This window comes from Rhopalosiphum maidis, chromosome 4 (assembly GCF_003676215.2).
Source record: "Rhopalosiphum maidis isolate BTI-1 chromosome 4, ASM367621v3, whole genome shotgun sequence".
NCBI lineage: Eukaryota > Metazoa > Arthropoda > Insecta > Hemiptera > Aphididae > Rhopalosiphum > Rhopalosiphum maidis.
Genome location: NC_040880.1, coordinates 54,992,946 through 55,017,636, shown reverse-complemented (window position 1 = coordinate 55,017,636; position 24,691 = coordinate 54,992,946). Strand labels below are relative to the sequence as shown.

At 29.5% G+C, this 24,691-nt stretch overlaps 1 protein-coding gene and 1 non-coding gene across 3 annotated transcripts in view; one reads left to right on the top strand and one right to left on the bottom strand.

Annotated features, from left to right (window-relative positions):
• Positions 1–928: 928 nt before the first annotated feature.
• The window catches only part of LOC113556811 (protein lozenge-like), a 40,771-nt gene continuing 17,008 nt past the window's right edge, over positions 929–24,691 (bottom strand). For both annotated transcript variants that reach the window (XM_026961970.1, XM_026961971.1), the window contains exons 4-5: positions 7,739–7,906; positions 929–2,801 (exon numbers count right to left, since the gene is read on the bottom strand). In XM_026961970.1, the coding sequence (XP_026817771.1) occupies positions 1,981–2,801; positions 7,739–7,906 (989 nt within the window). In that variant the 3' untranslated portion in view covers positions 929–1,980. The remainder of the gene's footprint in view (positions 2,802–7,738; positions 7,907–24,691) is intronic.
• On the top strand, positions 18,797–18,915 carry LOC113559482. The gene has a single exon (XR_003405984.1). It is a non-coding gene; the product is annotated as a 5S ribosomal RNA (ribosomal RNA).

Genomic DNA, 24,691 nt, shown 5'->3' with positions numbered 1-24,691 from the left:
GTAGTTATATTTATTAAATTAATATTATTTTTCCAGGGGATGTGAGGGGCCGTCTTGCAACCCCCCCTCCCCACAATGAACGCTCACAGGTACTGTTATTACTCATATATAAATGAATAAAAATCAATGTTTGTATGCGTGTAAGTGATCAACAGACAACAGTCAAGTATATCGCACTCGTGATTCTGATATTTGGTACATAATCACATGGGTAAAATCTTATAAACTGACGAGAATGTGACTTGAAGATAATTTTTTAAATCATGCATTTTAAAGAGGAGCTCACACCACAGAGATTGGTAGTCTCAAGAAAATAAATATTTTTTTGTTTGTATAGGTGCTTATGCTATTAGTTAAATAAATCAAAAAAGTTATTTGAATTATATATAATTTTTGAATTGTATTTAATACTTGGTCGAAAAACCTCAATAACTGTGTTAAAAATGTTTACAGTATGTAATTAACGGAATTTAAGAGGATATTTAATATGTAATATAACTGTTATATCTATATGGGCAACGTCGTTCTGAATCAACTATAGTATTTAATAAAATCTTTAAATACTTATTTTCTTTAATTTTAATCTAAAACGATATATTAATTATTTTTAAGTTCTGTATTATATTTTGTTAAATACGCACGGTAAGCTGCGACATTAATACATATTACAATAGTATATACAACATATTACATATTATATGAAATTATGCATATTTATATATATATATATTATATAGATACAAATATAATATACATAATACATTAAATAGTTTATATGTGATTGGACAATAAAATATTAAAATAAATAAAATACGTATCACAAGTAGTAAATTTAATAATACAATAATATATAAATAAATCAACAAATTACAATAATATATCATATAATAATAATTAGATATAAGTAATATAAAGAAGTATAATAATTTTGATTTTCTAAGTTAATAGTACACACACTGACGGGACATCGGGTGCGTACAAAACGTAAATTATAATTAATAGTAAGTACCTATACGGCTATACAATACAGCATTACATTATAAGGAAAAGAAAACGATGAGATACGTCGGAATGCGTGCGCAGAGGAATAGTTTAACGCGCGCTAATGCGGACGAACGAAAAAGGCTAACGGATTTCAAAACCGTTTCAACCATCGCTCGCTCGATCAAGTAATACATAATATAAAACGATATTATAATTAATTGATGATGCATTGGTTTGTAATGTTTGTTGAGTGTTCAATAGTATTAAATTAGGTTTTGTAAATATTATGATACACGCAGCAGGTTGTCGCTGAAGGGATTTACGACGCTCTGGAGTGGAAGAAGACGTCTACGAAGGATTTTCCTATACCTCGCTTGGGATTTAAAGTTTAATGATATTGATTTTACAACTCATTTTATTTTGAATTTTTGCGACAAAAATTAAATCTCTTTAGTCAAAACGACGGTTAAGGATAACAAAGAATCAACTTAAAAGTCCGGGATTAAAATGATGACAAATTTAAGAGTGGTCATCGTTTTAAAACAATTACAGCTCTAAATTCATCATTCTTCCCGATGACATTAATTTTTTTTTTAATTATTAGGCCAGCATTTAATGTTTTTTTTTTTAGATAATGTTTAAAATAATCTCACTTGAGGTCAAAAGACGTCTTCAGAAAAGTCGCATTACATCATATAATCGTACAAAATAAAATATTATTCTGCGCGGGTTATCCACTCACTCACCAATACACCGTTGACAGTAAAATGATAGAAATTGTAATAATAATAATAATAATAATAGGTTTAGCGCCACCAATTGACCACTGTAAATCGGTATGAAAATACAGTCGTAAAGTCAACATTGTATTATAAATAATATTATAATTACATAGGATCTGCGCCGCTTTAGATCTATCGTATAGCATCTGATTTATACACATAATGATAATCGTCTGTGCTTAGAAGCAATGAAAATAAACGGCGACGCAGCCGATCAGTAGGGTCTCCAGACGGCCAAGTCAGTGTGCTGTTGCTGTCGGTCGCTGTACCGGCCACCGATGGTTATGATGTCGCTCGCCTGGTGGTGTTCGTCGAGCGATACGGCGGGAGGTGGCGGTAACAGGCCGATTTCGATGCCACGCGGGTTCGGTCCTACGTTGCCGGCCGTGCTGATTGCCAACTGCGTGGCCGGATGACCGGCGGCCGCTACCGCCGCCAGCGCAGCCACGTCGTCTACGACGTACTGGTGGTGATGGTGGTCGGCCGCGGCCGGGTCCTTGATGCTGTTGTTGTTGTTGTTGTTGTTGATGTGCAACTGCTGCAATTGGTGTTCGGCCGCGGACGACGGCGCGTGCAGGTGCAGGTGTATCTGGTTCTGATTCACCGTCGAGTACAGGTGCGGGTACAGCACCATCGTGGTGGGCGGCGGCACGGGCGGCGGTTCGGCGGTCATCTGCACCGGGTGATGCGGCGGAGGCGGCGGCGGTGGCGGCGGGACCACTGCTGCGTTGTACTGGTACGCGACCGCGGCCGGATGGTGATGGTGGTGATGGTACGACGACGGATGATGGTGATGGTGGTGTTCCGCGGTCGGCCAAGACGACGGGTAATAGCCTCCACCGCCGCCGACGCCTGCTTCCACTGCATCCTGATGATGGAGCACCGGTTTTAAGAGGTCCTGTTGGTGTTGTTGTTGTTGTTGTTGATGGTGCTCGTGTTGTTGTTGTGGGTGGTGGTGTTGGTGTTGTTGGTGCGTGCCGCAAAAGTCTGTCATGTGATTGTTATGCTGAACTTCCTGATGATCACCTCCGTACACTGCAGCACAGACGAACAAGAAAAAACGTTTTTTTTTATTAATAACGGGTGAATACGATAAATAGTTTTATTAAAAATGTTTAAAATAATTGATAAAATAATTATTATAATTTACACGATAAATAATACGACTTTATCATCATAAGTGCAGCAGAAATATATCTACAGCATTCGTAGCAAATATTGATTTGACGAATGTCGAGTATATGGGTATGTAGTAAATAAAAAAAATCATATTATTTAGTAATTTATACTATATGATTGTGTTTATTTATCTATACTTCAATAAATAATATTTCAATAATATTTACTTTGGTCTTTGAACATAATACGCAAAAGAAATTTTTTTAATTAATAATGTATCATACTATCATTTCAAAGGATGTGGTGCGTTGTGGAAACAAACTCAGTGCGTGTGTTCAAGCCCCGGAGGCCCACAGACTGCCTGGGTATCAAAGAGTTCTTCAATAATTCGGATAGTGCATATATATAGTTACATCGTAATTGCATGGCCGTAGGCACAGAACAATTAATATGGGAAAATTGGAAAACATGAATTAAATAAAATAAACGAAGCTATGAGAAAAATTTAGTCTAAATACTAAATGTGCTGTTATTATTTTGAAGTTCTTTCCGTTTTCTATAAAATAAATCAATATTCTGATAAATTTGATTTCTTTTAAATCAACCGATTTTTTAGATACTAGAGTTTCACGTTTAATAAACATAAATATTGTATTATTTTAATACTTTAAAACATGCTTATTATGCAATTAACTATTATTCAACCTAAAAAAGAGCTTAAAAGTGCCGAAGACATAAAGCTCTAAAAAGTAATTAAAAAGAAAAAAAACATTAAAAAAAATCCAGTGTGAATTTCACAAAAACATTATACTTTCTATAATATTTGAAGACATAGCTATTCAACGAAGAGCATAAATTATACAAAGTAGCAAGTGTAATACACATAGTAATAAACCAAAGTTCCCTCCCATTTTTTTTATTTTAACAATAAGTTTATTCAAATTCTGGTTATTTTAATTTTTAATAATAATTAAAGACCATATTTTTTTTTTACTTAAGGAATTATTTTTGAGAAAGCGTTAACTTCTTTCAATTTTCTCATTTTTATATAACTTATAATATATTAAATATGCACCTATAATATGTATATATAAAATGATTTAAATTAAATTATGTTAATAATTGTATCTAATTGTAAGATGAGGGGATCAAAATGATACTTTTGCCACCCTCGTCATATTATGTTTTTTTTTTTTAGGAAGTACTGACACAGCCGTATGTCATTGAATAAATGCATACATAAAAAATGTACGTACATCATCAATATCGTGATCATACAACCAATTTATATGATTGATGGATCGCTAATGAACAACGGTACAATGGATAAACCCCATATTTATACATAAATTACTGATCTAAAGACATAGGCATATACCTCGTTAGGGAATGCATAATATTTTATAAAATAGGTAAATTAGGTAGAATCTATTCGGTTCGCGCATACTTTTAATATATTAAATAGGTAGAAGAGTAGGAAACGATACCAAAACATTTATTGCTCGTAATGATATATGCGTGTAAGTATAAAGGTCCTTTGGGACAAACGTATATAATAAATGACGTTGACGTACTTATGTCTTATTATATTGTATATTATAATAAACCACATATATGATATGGGTAATAATTTAACGCGTTAACGTACAAGCCTCTCAACAAGTTTTAATTCCATCACCGATAACATTCCCCCCTTTTTTTTTTTACAGGGACTTGAGGAACTATTAGGTACACGTGGGGTCGCGAATAATGACGAAGACAATCTCATTACAATTTATAGGACGCTTTCGGTTTGTGTACCTACAGATACACGTTACACGCGGTCGTAATAGATGATTTATATAATAATAACGTATTATTATATCATACGAAAACGACGTAAAATATATTAATGACAGTAATGACACCCTTCGGTTTCGATAATGTACCACACACGGGAATTGTATTGCAGGTATACAGACACCAATCGCGTTGGTAGTAGTAGAAATCTGGCGGTCGACTATATGATTTAAACGTAAAATGTTATAATATATTTTATTATATATGCCACCAGATACTTATAATTGGTGATTATCAAGGCTATGGATTTAATAAAAATAAAAAAAAAGTTTTATTCGGGTTTATTCAAATTTTGAGCGTGCCGTAATTGCTGAGTAAAAAAAAAATTAACAAATATAATATTATGCCAATTTTTAAATTATATAATCATCGTAAAGTCTTACACCCGAGACTATTATTAGGTATTATTTATTCGTATACGAGTATTATTTGCAAGCGAAGTACCTAAATACCGACAATTATTAAACTTCTCGTCTATGGTAGATACTGTACAATATAACATTTTCGTATTTTTGTATGCGTTTATACTGCCCAATAACTCCAATACTAACTATACAGTGCCCACGATGATGGATTGAGTAAATAATAAACATTTTAAATAACGAGCCACGCGTCGAGCACGTCAGCGTGTCAAAACCATATACTAAGATCTACGCCCAAATATTTTTTTTAATAATGAAATACACCTACATATTGTTATTGCGATCCATTCAAATTCTTCTACTACAGAAAAGTATCTAAACTAAATGTTTATTACTGTTCAATTAAGATATTAAATTCATAATAAATGTTGTGTGGTGGGAGCAGAGTAGTCCATTATTTGGCCACATTTTTTGTAATTATTCGAATGAAAATATTTTCAAATTTATAAATACAAATTTGTCAAGTGTGGGTGAGAAGAAAACGTTTTATATATTTATAGTTATTATCTTTAATATCTAAATTACTAAATCAAAAATTAGTGTAATCGATCAAAAATTGGTTCATATATGTACAAATCATTCAATCATACAAGAACTCATTTAGAAAAACAATCGATTTGCGATAAACCATGTTTAAGCGATATCTATACAACTTGAAATATGTTTGTGGTTTGTAAAATATGTATACGAATACATAAGGCTATTTAAAAAGTAATCAAATTTTTTAATGAAGAAAGAAATCGAAATTATCGAAATTATCGACACTGATACTTCGCAAAACAAGTAAGTACATAAATGCATATTATATATTAATTTACGCGGAAATAGTCGTACAGACTTTGTATGATTCATAATTATAGAAATTCAAAAACCGAAATAATTATGACTTATGTGTTATGATATTTAAACAATTTGACCAACTTATCTTGGTTCTGAACTAATCAAAGTTATGAAGAATAACTCTATCGCGAGTATTATAAAATATATAAAATATGTTTAGGTAGAAATTAAATTATTGTAGATTTTTAGTTCTGTTTATTGTAAAAAGGTTAGGTTGATTCATTATGATTTATATATAAAAAAATTTAAATCATACCCATCGAGATAACACATGTTTTAAATATAGAAGAATCATAAGTAAATTTAAATTAGTTATGAATTATGATGCATTTTATGAGTTAATACATAAGATATTAATGAAGTATTAGAATAAGAAAAAAATAAGTTTGTCTATACAAATGTATTACAATTGAATAATCATGAATTTATTTTGCATTAAAAATATTAATATATTTGTTGTAAAAGCTATAGAAATGCATAGATTTGAAATTTATAGTTAATGAGTCAACAAGTTCACATGTGTGTTTTTTTTTTTGTTTTCTTTGAACGATCAAATCATTAAGATTTTCAAAGATTTATAGAACAAAAAATAATAAATTTTCGAAATATATAAATTAATAATTTATGTACTTATTTGTAGAAGTTTATTATGTAGATAGTTTTGTAATTTTACACTAAAGTAGTCAATTGCGATGTGTTGTCACAATTTTCGTGTATACATTTCAATCAAGTCTACATTACAAAATATAAGCACCCACCATCCCACCTATATGCAGTGTATAACCCAATATTATATCATTTGATTCGAACGACTGATCCGAGTTTTAGGGTGAACTCAGAGGATTTTTGCAATTTGAGAGCTTCTGAAGGTATACATATATACATATATGTTTATATAAGGATCTGATGTATATATGTGTGGATACACGTAACCATCGCGTGACGAACACACACGACGTCGATGTTCCTTAAGTATACGTATAATAATAAATATGATCTTTTCGAACGTTAAATCGCAGTAATCGATGCGCCCGTCCACATTTTATACATTGTTTATTATTATAATATCTATATTATACATGGTGCATAATAATTGTATCATAATATTATGATATATATATAATATAACATATTTTTACTGATCTCATGTGTTCATATACGGCTATAATATACCCATATTAACATTGTTTGTAATTTTTCCGAGTGAACGAAAATCGTATATTATAATTATTATATAACATCACTGAGAATAAATTCACGATTAACATAGTCTTGAACGCAGTGGTAGCTACTAAAATATACTTCTCTACTTGTTTCGTGTCTATAGAATATGTAAGGATACAATATTCATTTCAAATCAAAATAATTTGACTTTTAAGATAATCATACCATTGAACAATAGTTTTGCAGTATGCTAACTAACTACGTGTAAATTTATCTCAGATTCAGTATATGAAAAGATAAAATCAAAATTGGTTGATATTAAATCCATTATGATTTAACAAGATCGTCCAGGTATAATAATAATATTATTATTTAAAGAAAATTATTTGTACCATTATATCCTGACAGTATGTATGTAAGACCTTACCCCTATTTTATATTTATGTCGTAAAAAATCAGAGTTTGAATAAATTCATTGTTTAAAAGTGAAAATAGAGTGAGCAATTACCACACATAAGAAGTCACGCCAAATATATAACAACATTATTATCGTTTATTATATTTTTATATAATTCATATTATACTCACTGGTTGAGGGAGCTTCCATTGCCATGGTGGCGGCAGGTCCTGTGGCGTCCGGATACGCGACATATGCAGCTCCTCCGAGTGGAGCGGCACTTGGCGAATACGACGACGTCGAATAGCTGCACCAGTTGCTCGACTCAGTTACGCCGACGGGTATATCCGAATGTTCATCTGAAAATTTTATAAAGAATTTAAATCATATCCATCGAGATAACACATATGAAACCATTTATACATTTATAGTAATTGTGTTTAATATGAATTATAACAATTCTTATCATAAAAGTGCATTATAATATGCACGTAGATACAAATAAAAAAAATACATTCTCGGCTTTACTCAGATGTTATTACAGAGGTGCAGTAGTCCTGGGCCAGTGGGGAAATGTAGATGGTGGCCAGGAAAACAAACAAAAATTAGCGGTCGCTACAATCGCAATAATTCTTTTACAAATCGCAGTCATTCGAATTATTTAAAGAACATAATAATGTTATAACAGCAATAATCTTTATATTAACTATTTGTAACCCTAATTCCCATATAAAGTGAATGGTGTTATAATATACCTAAGTACCCTTGATAGTGGATCTTAACTCTTAAAGTTCAAGTATTTTATATAATGTTACGTTGTTTTATAGACAGTTAGACACCTATACGATATTAATCATATTTCGGTAAATTTTAGAACTGAACCTTTGACATTTTAAAATGCTTAAAGTTATTAAAACTAAAAATAATTAAGAAGTGTATCAATTAGGATGTAAAGTAATTATAAGTACTCCGGTACTCGACATAACCTCTTATACAATTTTCTTGTAATATGTACCTATACATAATTAAATCAACATACAAATTAATGATTTACATTTCAATGATTACTTGTGATATATAGATAATTTATTATAAGACAACTGTTATAATCGCGAATAACGTGCCCGTATTACTGTGAAATGTGAATGTCCGCAATTGGTGATTGCTGACAGTCACCAAAGTCATTGGTGAATGTTAACATATTGATTAAATTTGTACTGTTAGTGAATGTCGATATTTATATAAAAATGTTGGTGAATGTTGGTAATGCCGATAATATTTAATCTAATTTAGAGATAACGGAGAAGTCACAATAATAGTACAGTATCTTATACTATCTAGTACCTATGCAGTTTTAATTTTTCAACATTCACCAATTTATTAGGTGGATCGCATATGTAGACGTTCACAGTAACGTACTATAAAATACTATTAAATACTGTCAAAACCCAAATACGAGAAGCGGCCCAGTAGGAATTCGACACATTATATGCCCACTTGGCCAACGGCCTGCCAGTTCATCACTGAATGGGACGCAACACGTTAATTGCACTTTAGACTATAAGCGGTGTAATTATATTATACTGTATACGCGTTGAAATCACGGTGGCGCTGCGGGGGTGATTCTGTGACGAAGGCGCGCATATAATATCATCAATTTCATATATTGTGATGGTAATAATGATGTTAATATAGTATAAATATATAACTCACACGAAACGGGCGCATATATTATTATGATAATCGTACGCGTTCGTTAAAAAGGCGTCTCGCCCGAAAAAGAAGACGGACGACAAATTGAACGAGACTCGAGTGAGTACATTATAATAATTATTATTGTTATACGTATGAGACGTAGTACCTACTTGAAAACACAATTGTGATAAAGTCGTCGGAGCGTGTGGCGGCATCCACGGGGGCAGGAGAAATGTTCGCGCGGGCATATTAAAATATACTTGTAATAGTATAATAGCTCATTAGTCATTGTCATCAAATCGGAATGATGCACAGGCACAGGCGGAGGCGGAGAAGAAAAGAGAACATGTTAATAACAAAATATATTTTTATAAAAAATTAATATAATCACTGACTGCAGTAACAAGGCGACGAAAACCCGTTGAAGCCGGTACACACACACTCACACGCGCGCGCGCGAGTATAGTCTCATTCATTGTGCGCCATAATATAATACGTATATGTATATTGTATACAATAAAGTAGGTACACAGGTATAGACCATGTATACGCGTGGTAGATGTTTTTTCGGCGGTAAATTAATGGCCGACTGTGCTAAGGACATGCGATATTTCACGCGTCGAATGGATCTTCGTCGTCGTCGCAGTCGTCGACGTCGTCCTCTCTTCATACATCGTGTGTGTATGTGTGTGTGTGTGTGTGTGTGTGTGTGTGTGTGTGTGTGTGTGTGTGTGTGTGTGTGTGTGTGTGTGTGTGTGCGAGGGCGCACGCGAGCGTGAGGACAATGCCTCAGGGCGAAAACGAAACAATATAATAATAATTTAATATAATAAAACATTTGGAGAATAACACGCACGCTTGTCGGCCGCTCGTGTACTTATTATTATATTGAAGGTATATAGTGTACAAATCTAATATATTAAAACATAATATTATAGAGTCGTTTTGGGAGAAAAATAATTTACGAAAATAAATCCTAATATAATAATGGAAATCGTTGAGCTTGTGACCGACGGGCCCCGCGGAGATGTGCGCATACTATTATTGTTGTACGCATATATGTGTGTGGTTGAAAAATCGACGGATGTATCTTAATATAGTCCGCACTGTGATGACGACGTTACGTCCGTACATAATAGAATACGACGTGTTACAAGTGTTCGTGTATACTACACCTATTTAATATGTATACGTTTTTTTTTTTAGTTAGTTTAAGTGCGCGACCTGTGAACAGGCGTTTAATATCCACGAGTCGAAGACCAGCGAGAAGTTTTTTACTGAGATTTATGATACCACTTTCGATTTTTCTAATACTTCGAAAACGACTATAGATATAACTACACGTGAAAAACATTCGTCAAAAAGTTTAAATACCGTGTATTTATAATAATATATTATATTATAGGTGTACTAGGTGATCATTTATCGAAGCGCGAACGATATATTATAATATGCTTTATACGTATACGCTATACACTGCGTTTATGTACACATATACATCTATATCGAACATTCGTATATAATACATTATAATGTACAAACAATGAGCGTTCGATGATATACCGACTTTAACACCTACGATTTAACAATATAATTATTTATACCACGGTACATACACAATAATACACATGTGTATTAATATATTTAGAAAAAATGTGTACTTAAATTTTGTTGTTATAACTGATTTGCAATTTTTCAACAAGTTAGTTTCGTATTTCAAGGAGGAAAAATTAAAATAAAGACACAATAAAAATCTTAACCTCCTACATTTTGAGCTTTTACTATTTAAAATATCGATTTCAGAATCATTTGATATGCATCGGTTTACAATGGTATATTAGCTACTAGAATTGTTCATCTTCAGTCAAATAAAACGGTATACTCAAAACGTCATAAGACCGATAAAGAAGACAGTCAGAAGAAAATATATAAAATTATTTTTTCACGTGCATATAGCATATTACAGTCGTCAGTAAGCTTTATAATAATCCGCATACACGATAAAAAAAACTATCCATCTTGGCACCCTATTTATTTTTTTTAACTCAAACTTACGTGGCCTGCGGATAAATTCGCAATACGCATATACCTTTATTAGAACCTATATCCAAACATCACAAACTAAATCGGCTACAAAACTGTACATTAAAATGTTAAGACGTATAGTTGACCTTAACAATAAGAACCAGAACTACTACCCATATAATATATATTATATAAAGTTAGCACGTAGTTACATAGCCCGTAATTGGTCAGACTACATGACGAACTGTATATGTAGTGTTGCAAATAATACTTACACGAAAACTACAATAATATAACGTGTTATGACATTATGTATAGCATATTGTATTGCATAGCAAATGATAATTCTGTGTAAACAAAAATAATGATTTTCAATATGTATTCAAACTCAGCTCAATCACTCTCGTACATATAGTTATAATACTATATGAGATAATATAATATATTATTATATTGTGAACAGTTTGTTGATGGTGGCCATTTTTAGAAAAGCTGGTTAATTAAACTATAATTCGTATTTCATATTTTTACTCATTATGAATGCCGATGTATTCAATTTTAACAAGCATTAAAAATTTTAAAAATTTAACAAGTTTAAAAATGAATGATACTGTGGGATCACTCTTCATTCTAACGATAGATATAATAATCAACGTAATAGTAAATGATTCTATGTTGTAATAATGAACAAGTTGAATAAAATATTCGATAACCATACATCGACATTTTCAGAAAAACACCTTTAAATCCAGAATATCAAAGTAAAAACAAATGAGTAAAGTTATAATGTTATAGAAAACAAATTAAGTGAAAAAAATTAAATGCACCTGTCATACACTTCTGAATCACGATGTAAGACTTACTGTATTTTTGCAGCCCACCCAGCCCGTTGAACTACGTTACTATACATTACATAGTATCCATAGTATATTATATTATAAAGTATACGATTTTATTGCACCAAAAAAAAGACACCCGATAGTGTGGTATAGAAAAAACGATATTAAAAAAACAAAAAAAAAAACATCACAACGTAAAATATACGTCGTATAATATTATACCTCATACAGGTAATACTTAAAAATACATACCTATATGAGGTATAATATTGTACACCGTCTTTGGATATCCGGAAATCGATCACAAGGGATGTGGTTTCTCGCGTGTATACACATAAACATAATTTGTTTATTATCATTATATTATATAGTGTTGGGTACCCTAACCTATACGTTTTATTACTCGCAGTACCGATGAGTCGCACGTACCTCGGGGACCTATATTGTTTTTTAATCCACACTGCACCGGCGCGTGCATAGGTTGCATTTTACCGCAAGAGAGCAGGACATATAATATACTCCAATATATAGCTGTATACCACGTGCACTTCAAGGGTAATATTTCATTAACCCGTTGTACAACAATACGAATAATACAATTTATTACATCCTATACTTAGTATATTATTATTATATTATATTAACTAAATAATAATTACACGTGCTTGTGAATTTTTTTCTCAAAAAAATCCGTGGCCCCGCGGATTTAGTCAGAATTTCTTAAGTAGGATATTTTTGTTTAAGTTCAAGGTTTCATCTCCAGGGAAATTCACGTTTTTGAGTTATGCTAGAAGTTTGAAAAATTTACAAAAATTTGAAATACTTATTATTTGAATATTACAAAGAAGATAAAATATTCAAAACACGTATTTCTAAAAATACAAAAAGATACAATTACAAAATGATCGATTTTGAAAATAGAGTTAATTACGCGGTACTGTCGTGGCAGTCGCGATGTACAAAGAAAAATAAATAATTATAAAATAGTAATTTTGATGATTTCCCTTTGTTTTTCGTAACATTTTTAATTTTTTAAGTTAATATTTATTTTTATGTTTATCTAATTGCACTTTGTAATTCATATAGTTGTATTTACATGTATTTGTCAACTACGCTTGATTGTAATCTTATTGTAGCATGTTCAATTAGCTATCCCTAGTCATAGGGATTGTACACTCGTACCCATTTACAATTTATAAAATAAATAAATAAATAATCGGTTGACAAGTATAATAATTATTATACTACTAGTATTTTGCGGCCCGACAATGTCTTCTGCCGAGGAACACCTGTTATAATAATCTTTATTATACCTATTGTTCTTAATCTCACGCGGGACTAGTTATTTGAAAAACGATAATTCGGAATATCACTCACTCCGTCAATTAGACGTTACAATATATATATACATAACACAGTTCGATGAATCACTATAAACTATGGATCATTTATTTTTTTATTTTCTACCTCACAGTTCGGGTAATTGGCCGCAGCTATATAATAATATTTTATCCGTGACCCGTAATTAACCGAGATTATACCTCGGACGAAAAACATATAATAAGGTACATATGTATTATATACGGTAATAAGAAAAAAATATACATCTAAATATGTTATTTGTAAAATGTAAAATGTTATTTTGGGCTTAACGTACAATTACAATTACCTACGTGGCTACGTGTACCCAAAAACATTTGACACTAATAGGTAAAAATATGTACTCTTATTATACGGTAGTTAATTTTATCATATTATATAACACTGTTCAATATACGAGTATTTTATCATATATCATACTATGTTAAACTGCACATATCGAATATTATATTTCATGATATAGTTAACTATACTATCCGGCAAGATTCATCAAAATATAACAGATAAATAATTTAAACAGCTTATTTTGAAACAAGTTGGAATAAATAAAAAAAAATATATTAAACAAATTATGACTAAAATAACAGCTTAGAACAGGGGTCGGCAACTGTTTTAAGCCTTAGAACCTTTTTATAAAAGTTAAAATATAAACTGTTATTTATCAGTCTCACAAATTATTAATTCCATTAACAATCAAAAAATAATTATAAATAGTGTTACGAATGGTACATTTAACTAGTAGGTAACCATACATACTAGAAAAAATTGTCTTACTTTACCATGACTTTTTTTCCTATATAACCAGCTACTGTTATACTCACTTAATATTTTGATTAAAAACCTACTCTGAAACGTAATCGACAAAATTTCAGACATACTATTTAGATGTTGAATTAATCATGTTTAGTTTAATAATACGAAACTATATTTACATATCACCTACATAATATTGTACATATAATAATATATTTAATATTAAAATAAAAAATATTTCGTACGAATAGAAAAACGAATTTGTTTGACCAGAGTTCCGGAACAATACACGAGCGGTCGATTAATATGTATATACTGTATAAATTACACATAGTATAATAATATTATATTTACATAAGCAGGTTTAATACTACCATTCATTATTTCGTTGGACGAAAAAAAAATTTTAAAAAGAGACTGTCGTTTCATTATTTTCTTCGATTCATTGGGTTTAAACCGAGTCGAGTCTTGAATGAAAAAGCTTGAAAAAAATACTATACACTCACGTGTCGCACAGTGTTTACTACAGATATTATACACCGCGAGCCGCAATAATAATATATGTATACCTACAGGCTGTAGGTATATAGAAAGTCATCAAAATCGTTCGGATTTCGTAAACTGCGCCACATCTACAATACACACACATTACAATTTACAACGATTATCTGTAGCCTACTTGCAACTATTCACCACGTAAATATTCATTATATCCAGTTGACGTATATTATATCGTATACACCTGTATAATGTGTGTGCACCGTTCTCATATTCCACGCGTGCCTATCTCCCTCCGTCTCTGACGGGTTCACTAGTCACTGCTATAGCTATAATATATTATATTGTAAGGTTGTTTTTTTTTTCTATCGTATTATATCAAATGATATATTCCATCGCGTTAATTAATTCGTACGTATCTCCAACGCGCTGGAAATTGAATGTTAGAGGGGGAGGACATTAAACGCGACGACGGTGGTCGTTGGAGACTGCGAGTGACTGACGCGGACCAAGTGTGCGTACACATACACCTATTACGGGTTGTGTAACGTCCGCATGTGCATGTAAATGTATATACGATAATAATAATAATAATATTATTATTATTATTATTGTATGTAACATAGTCGTCAGCGCCGGGATGACTCAAAAACAAAACAAAAAAGTAAAACTGGTTTTATTCATCTTTTTTTTTTTACATCACCCATTCATCCGTCTAGCGGGGTTTTCGCGTGACGAAGGACCCTCTTGACCTCAATATAATATGTGTATCCATAAAAAGATATCTTAGAAGTTATAATACATGAATAATATAACAGTCCATACAGATCATAAAGAATATGTGGGTAAGTAAATATATTATGGATATATACCGTACAGATATGTGCGTAATAATTTATTAATATATTGTGTTTTAATTTCTAACGATTTATCACTGCAGTTTGACACACATATGTCTGTATACCATATTTTATGTATATAGGGTGATTCACTAAATATGCTAACATCCGTTTTTCTTTAATAATATAGTCATTTAAATTCTGATTTTTCACCTAAAAACCGTATTTTCGAATTCTTGTGACTTTTTTGTATTATTTAAGGAATGTACTTATGGGGATACAACTCCCCCTATCCCCATCATCCCTCGTCTACTATAAATTATTTGACAGACAAATTTTCAAATTTTTACATATCAAAATCAAAATTCGAACAAGTAGATTTAAATTATTATTATCTTTATATAATACTATAAGAATAAAAAAAAGTCCAGGAAATATGGTGGCTATGATAATTTAAAATGTTGGTAATTATTTAATGTTAATCTATCAACATTTATAATTTGTAAATATGGTCCAAGGGTCCGAGTAAACAAATAATAGATCCTAACATGATTAAAATTATTATTGTATTTTTACCGTATACTTAGGCCTCAAAGAATGCATTTCCATGCAAAAACTAGCTGCATTACCAGCGCTGACTTCTAGGTGCAATACCTGAACAGGCTGAACATAATAATATTATTACAGTCATACAAAATGTACCTATAGCAATAGACATACCTATAGATGTTTACTATTATACACTATATATAAATGCATGTATCATACATTATAATACTACACACAAGGCGTGTATAAAATATACAATCGATTTCCGGTCAACAGACGCATGAATATGATTTCTGGTGCGCATTATTATTCCAACAGAAAAGAAATACAATAATAAAAATTATTATTATTATACGTACTGTATTATAATATATACCTATAGGTGAGATAGACTTACTACCAGCAGCTACTCTATGTTCTACTCATATATACACGTATATATACTATATAATCGTATGCGTTATAGTACACCTAGTGTGATAATATAATAATAATATTGGAAGCAGTCGATTGGTCCGTAACGGTTGATGGGCGCCCAACCGCAATGTAAAGGGCCACTTTCTAGACGGAACGTGATCGTTCTGCCGATGAACACGCGGGAAAACGCAGCGACGGCAAACATGATAATAATATACATATAAGTTTAATCATCTACCACCGATCTATATTTTATACTGTACTCCACGGTGGCTCGAGAAAAAAAATGGGCAATACGACAACCCTTATTCTTTTTATTCCTAATTCTCATATTGTATCTATAACTACGACACGTCTGATATCTATACCTCACAAACAACAATGTTTAAGACCCATTCATATTGATAAATGATACATATACTCGTATTCAGTATACACGAGCAAAGCTTGTAAGTATTAACGAATTAGTTAGGTTAAAATGTTAAATTTTTATTGAATAATGAATGTATTTACTTAATTACCATTGATTTGAGTTTTTATTGACTTGACTTAAATTCGGTTTGCGCTTCGTAATGCATTAACTTAAGAGAAACGTAACATTTTCTTAGCTAATTTTGTATTTGAATTCGGTACCGAAGAAGTATATAATATATTTTTTTTCAATTTTTTTTTTTTATTATTATTCAATAAAACGTTTGAATTACAATAATTTTTAGCTTATACATTAACTGTATTGTACAATTAAATAGCCTCCGTATTTTATTGGTGCATAATTTATTAATTTATTTATTGTACAAAATTATCTTCTAGGATATTTGAAATTTATATTAAAGACTAAAGTTATTATTTATAATAGTTAATTTCATTTATGCACCTCGGTATTAACAATCATTATTAATTGGTTTAGTTTTTTATATTCTATTATTATAAACTATAATGAAAATTGAATATTCTATTATTTACCCATAAGGCTACAAATATATGTATATAACGGATTTTGTAGAAGAAAGGGAAAGTTAATGATAAGTATTTATTTATCTAGGATTATAATATATTTACTCAATTACTCATCTTTTAGTATGCCAAAATCGGAAAATATAATATATTTAAGGTATATCATGCCACGTACAAACAAACGCAGTAAACAAGTGAACTTTCAGCTTTGTATAAATTTATTACTACAATTATATGCTATTTAAGTTGTACTGCAGATTGATTTCAAATGAACGTGTGACTTTTAGCACTTCTACTAACTATTATTAAACAAAATCATATTTTGCGATTTATAATAGCATTAATGTAAAACAAAATGTGAATTAAAAATCAAACGTCCCAATATCCGTTTAGCAAAAAGGGTTATAATAATAGTATCATTAAAATATTTGAAAATTAAAACATAAAGTCATTATGTAATATGAGATACAAAAACGTATTTTTAACTAAATGTATAATTAACTGCGGTCAAACTTGTTTTGTGTGTCCGATTCTAGTTTATATAATATACACAATAATGTTCCACTACAAAAGAACGAATTTTCCGTGACATAAACATACAATCAATTATATAACATAGGACATAAAAAAATATAATATTTATTGATATGTGCTATACGTGATACGTATCTATGTACTTACTTAATAATAAACAATAGATTTAATGTTATGATTAATATTAATTTAATATCATAAATTAAAATTGTATGACACGTACACGATGAGGATTAAAATCAAGTGCATTGAAAAAAATTGAAGATAGACTCAATATAAAGTATACTGTATAATATAGTAAGAAATATGGATATATGGTATTATGATACATTATGTTTTATACTTAATTTATAATAATTGTTATATATATTATAATAATTGTATTGACCGAATATTGGTGTGCACACTAACTCAGATTCTAAAAAAATATTTATAATTAACACATTTAATTAACATAGAATACCTTGATACCTATTTCAATATTTTAATATAAATATATAATATCTGAGTAGAGCTTTCAGAGCTATTTTATAAAATCGATAATGTTAAATGGCTATTTCTCCTAAAATTTTTTATTTTATGATAACTAAAAAAAACATTAATCGTTAAAAATTGAAACAATTAAATATTACTAAAATATCAAAATGTTGAGATTTGAGACTAACTTTAATTTTAATTCATAAGCATTTAAAATGTTTTGATTTTTTTTTATAAACATTATTCATTTATTTTCATATTAAGAATAAATAATAAATATATAGCATTCGCCAACGACCATACCACGTTGAATACACCAGTTCTCGTCCGATCACTGAAGTTAAGCAACGTCGGGCGTAGTTAGTACTTGGATGGGTGACCGCTTGGGAACACTACGTGCCGTTGGCATAATTTCTTTTATGTATCATCAATTAATTCCCTTAAAACTTAAAATAATCATATTTTATTGCATCGTAAATCTTGATGAAGATAAGATGCAAACCTAAGTAGTAAGTTTTACATTATACATACTATACAGCACAACAAATGTCTCTATTTTTTTTTTCTTTAAAAGTATAAACAACATTATAATTATAAGTGATACACATTTGCAGAAAATGAATTATATATAATGAAGTAAAAATATTTAATATTTAATAGCGATGTTAGTAGGAAGTTAGTAATTACCAAAAGAAATAATTCACAGCAAAAATATTTTAATTATTGTTTATGTATACGTATATATTTTATTAATTTATGATTAAATAAAGAATACAGTTTATTTTAAAAAAAATAATACTTTTTTTTTAGATTTTAAAGGTTATTAATTATTTTTTTTTTATTACTTATCTTATATACATTGACAACCAAAGCCATTAACAAAATAAAAATTAAATTAATTTTATTTAATTTAATTTTAATTTTTATGTTATTTTTATTAATAGAATATAAATCCTCTAAAGGATTATTTAATATTGAGAACGAAGTCGAACTAATAAAATTTACTTCTAAATTTAATTAATAAATATTTCAAACTATTAAAATATCAATGAACTATTACGACTTATACGGTTGTATTTAAAATAAAAAATTATATTTCCGAAATTTAACATCTCTTGTGTTATATATAGTCGATTGGATAGCCATATGAATAAATTTGATTGTTGAAAATTGTTGTAATTTACATTCAGATGAGTTTAAGAAGGGATAATTTCACGAGTATTTAATTTGTAACGCGTAACGCCGTACAGGATCAGCTAGTATTTAAAAATACAGAATTCTGTAAGTATTTAATACAGCTAATACAGTTAATAATAAACAAAAACCATCGTGAATAAGTACAACTCACAACGGTGCCAAACTAAGAGAACAGTTTATATTTTGGTAAATTTTGATGTACACGATATTTAGTATATCTATTGTTTCAGCTTTTTAACTGCAGTACTATTATCTGTATATCAATTATAGATAAATAAACAATGTGCAACAAATTGTTATTATAATATAATATTGCATCATTGCGTATTAGTTAATGAGAACGCGCAAGTAGGTAGATACATAGACGTGCGCAATGTCCGTATTTTAACTAATGTTACTAGAATAAAAATGATATTTTTTCTAAAATATGTTATAAAAAATTATGTTTTGGGAATAAAAAAAACAAAACAACTTAAAAAATTTTTAATTTACGTGGTAAAACTTATTATGATTATAGCAGCTAGATGTCAATAGTCAATAGACTACAAAAGTAAAAATAATAAATAAAATATATTGCAATTATCTTGAAAATAGATGTTAGATCCAACTATCTAATGAAATATTATATAACTTGGTACTAGTAATACTACTGATTAATATGTGACATAATTTAAGTAATTTTTATTCGGGCATTATAATTTATTAAAATATGTACATGTCTTGTTAAGAGAGGGCCCAAATTAAGAAAAAAGCCCGAAAAAATTTTAGGCCCCCACTGAAATTCAAGTCAGCGCACGCCTATGGGTAGATACATATGTATATACAATGCAAATCGTGCGTATATAAAATATAAGTGAACACGTTATTCCACCGTAATAATCGATAGATTAAATTTTACGGTCCCGATAAAAGTTTAATAAGACGTAAAAAACGGCAAAAACATATTATTATATTATTATTATTATTGTTAATATTAAAATATTATTACGGCGAAAATCCAAAGTTTCGAAAACGCGCGCCCTTTTGACACTTCGGGGGACGTTGCGCCCCCTATAATATCCGGCGGGCGGACCGGGCAAATCGAAAAGTTATTAATAAGTTTCGGTTGTTGACAGTGCTGTTAATTTACGCGACGCCGCCGTCGAAACGTCAGGAGCCGCACACGCACGCACACATGACGCGTTACGTGAGCGGCAGCGGGCGATTGTCACAGGTTGTGCGCGACCATGTGATACGCGCGGCGACCGATTCTCGCAATTCCCACCCCTGAGGCCGCCGCTGCCGCCGACACGAAGCGATACTGTGCCACCTCCCCTTCAACCACCGACCACCACCGAAAGGAGTATGTGTGTCTCTGACAACGTTATTAATTAATACTGCTCCGGCTACTATATTATATATATATATATCAAAACTGTGTGATTCAGGATATTGTGTGTATATATAATATGTTATATATATACCTATACATAATATATATATATATATATTTCACCGTCGACAACCCTTAGTAGTCCGGCCCTTATATATATATGTGTATACATATCACACGATGTGACTGCACGCGTCACACAAACTGGTCACCGTTCGAACGCCTTTTAATTTTCTGGATATTATATTATTATTAGTCGTTTTCGAAACGTCCGATAACACCGCGCGACGAGCGACGACGATACGATATTATTAGATACGGCGGAGACAGCACGGCTCCATAGTCTATATATGTAGCGCAGTTCGTACATTATTACGTTATAAAATGCATGATGATAATATATAATATTATATTATTAATATATAAATAGTGGCGTAGCCAGGGGATACTTTATGTTAAAATGGTCGTATTAATACCAAAAATATAAGTAGGTATACTAAATATGATTCAGATTTCTATACAAAATGTTGTTGCCATGTGGTTCTATTTCACGCTTGATATTATTAATATCTAGATCAATAACTACAGTAGAGAGAATGTAAAGCCTTCTTCTCTACTAGGGAACGGATTTTATTGTAAATATATATTTTTATTAGAATAAGATATTTTAAATCTGATAAAAAATGTGTATGATTTAGATCATTCTAATTGAAAAAATCCGGATTTATTTTACATATTTGGTGAATAAGTACATATTTTCGTAATTTTTTATTTTTTCATTGATTTTCGACGACGTTTAACATCGTCTGCTTCATCTAATACAACAAGATATGTAATTGTTGACAGAGATATTTTAATAGGATAAATTCAACAAGGATCTCTGGGTATTAAATTCATTCCTTCTGATATAGTGAATAAGAATTATGTCCCTATCACATATTCACATCTGTTGATGTGGAACAGCCATTTAGCCAATACAAAAGTATTCTCCAACCAAACCGTCGTAATTTTTTATTTTCAAACCTACAACAATATGTTGTTTCTTGCCTTGTTTCAGAATAATATTCATAATTTTTTATACCTACATCATTTATATTACTTTTATTTAATATTTTTAATTATAAAATATTTAATTTTTTGTAATTTTCAATATATACATATTTTTGATTTATTATTCGATATTTCAAAAATAATTGGTACATAAATATGTATATATAATAAACCTATGTAGTAATTTGTATATACATTAAAAAATCTCGGACCACAATTCAGTAGACATTTTTACCACGAGACGCAACTACTGCAGAAGTTAGTAGCTACCCGTGTATGGTGTATATACCTAGCTCTCGCGTATACTATAATCATATAACTACATGAAAACCATTTTAGATAATCTATAATAGCAAGATAATATTGTATGAGTTTAATATAAATATAAACTTAACTTTTTAAAATAAAACTTTAATCCAAATTTAACTGATTAAAATAATATTTGAGTTCATGCTCGATTGTATATATTGCAAACAAACTTTAGATAATAGTATAAATAAAGAAGCAGAACTTTTACTCAATCTAATAAAAAAAAATAAAACCAAACAATAAATAATATTACTATATACTTGCCTATAATTTATAAAATAATTTCTTCTTGTTATATTAGACTTCGTTACAGTATGAATATTTGTATAAAATCATTTAAGCAAAGGTAATTTATTTAACTAATAAATCAAGACTAAAAATCAGATCTTAGGATTTATGTAGAACAATGCTTAATACTTATGTAATAAAATTGCATTACAAAATATACATTAAATCATCTATTTAAAAAAATATTCACCAATTCCGTGTATGTTAAGGTTTTATATTCTGAAATATTCTCCGTTCCCAGGAATGTTCATCTAAATACATAGCTGAAATCCCTTCGGTGTCATAATATCACAATGATTTGAATATGGTATAAATATATATATATAGGTATATTATACTACTCCAAATAAAATAATCATGTTTACATTTTTATTCTCAGTACATTTAAAATCTAACATTTCCATATTCCTATACATGCAGAGTATTGATATTCCAGCACTACGTCAGTCTGGAACCCTTGAAAATTCGGCACATTCTTACCTAATCTAGCTACAGTTTTATTTTTGAATTATCACTTTATAATAAAAAAAAAAAAATGTTGAAGTTTAAACAAAAATTATAAGCTTGTTGATGATATAATTACATCTACAAAAATAAATAATTTAAAGTGTTTAACGAAAATAAATAATTTTAATTTTGCCCGATTTCTGTTTAAATATCTAGTTTTTTTGATAATCCGGCCATACTATGGTTTATATGATGTGTCAAATTAACAAGACTCAACTGCACTATTGATAATATAATACATATATTTGTGTTTAATGAATAATGATTAAAGAATACATTTTAAAAGAAGAAAAAGTGATAAGATTACACAGGATAAACTATAATAAATAATTAAAATATTTTATATTTTTGTAATACTTATTAGATTTTAAACAAGTATGTAGAAAAAAAGAAGAAATTAAATGATTAAAATAAATATATGTATTAAATTATTCTAAAATAACGATAATATCTCTCAATATAACAAAAATTATTGTTTGTGGTCTGGCTAATTTAACTATAAATTCATCGTAGACGGTTTACATAAATACTCAGCTAGTGTATAGTGAAAAGTCACTTTAATGATATATAATATTAAATAGTAGGTATTTATTAAAATGTAGTATTGTATTTCAATATAAACCTACAAACTAAATGGTCCAATTCTCTAATTATATAGTAATTAAAACATGTATCTACTTCCTATTTATTCGTATATAGTAACAAAACTACTAATTACTATAATTGAGAATAATTTTTTTTTACAAATTATTTTATTATTTTAATAATAATAAAATATGTATTAAACTGGTCATTTTCGTTAAATTCACAACATTAATAACTTGTATATTTGTGATCATTTAGATTGATTTAAAAAGAAAAATACAATAGAAAAATCCTGACATCTATTAAAACATTACTTAAAATATATGTATATATTATCTTCTTGAAGAATAAATAAAAATAAAATAAATAAATATAAATGACCAAAGTCACACTGCAATATAGTCATCATTAAAACACACTGTTACAATATAAATTATTAAATAAATATTATAAAACAAAAACGTACAGCACTGATACTTGGCATTCTTAATTTTACTTAACTTCTATATTGTATTAATATACGTACATAAACTACTGTCGTCTGTTACAGTGTAACATTCACATTTAAATCCAGAGATGATTAGAGGTGTTATCGATAGATGACAGTATTTACAGTTAGATTGTTATTCAAATTTTTAATGATACAATTTTTTAAAAAATGTGATGCCTGATAAATAGATGACGACAATATTTAAATACAATTATAAAGAATAAAGATACATTTTTTAAAAATTTACACAAATCAAAATTACATCACTAGTAAAATACTATACATAGAATATGTACATTGACGAAATAAATATTGTCACTGTACAGTGATAGTGCTGATTGAATTTTTGTCACTGTTCTATCTATTTTGGTCGATTATTATTTTAA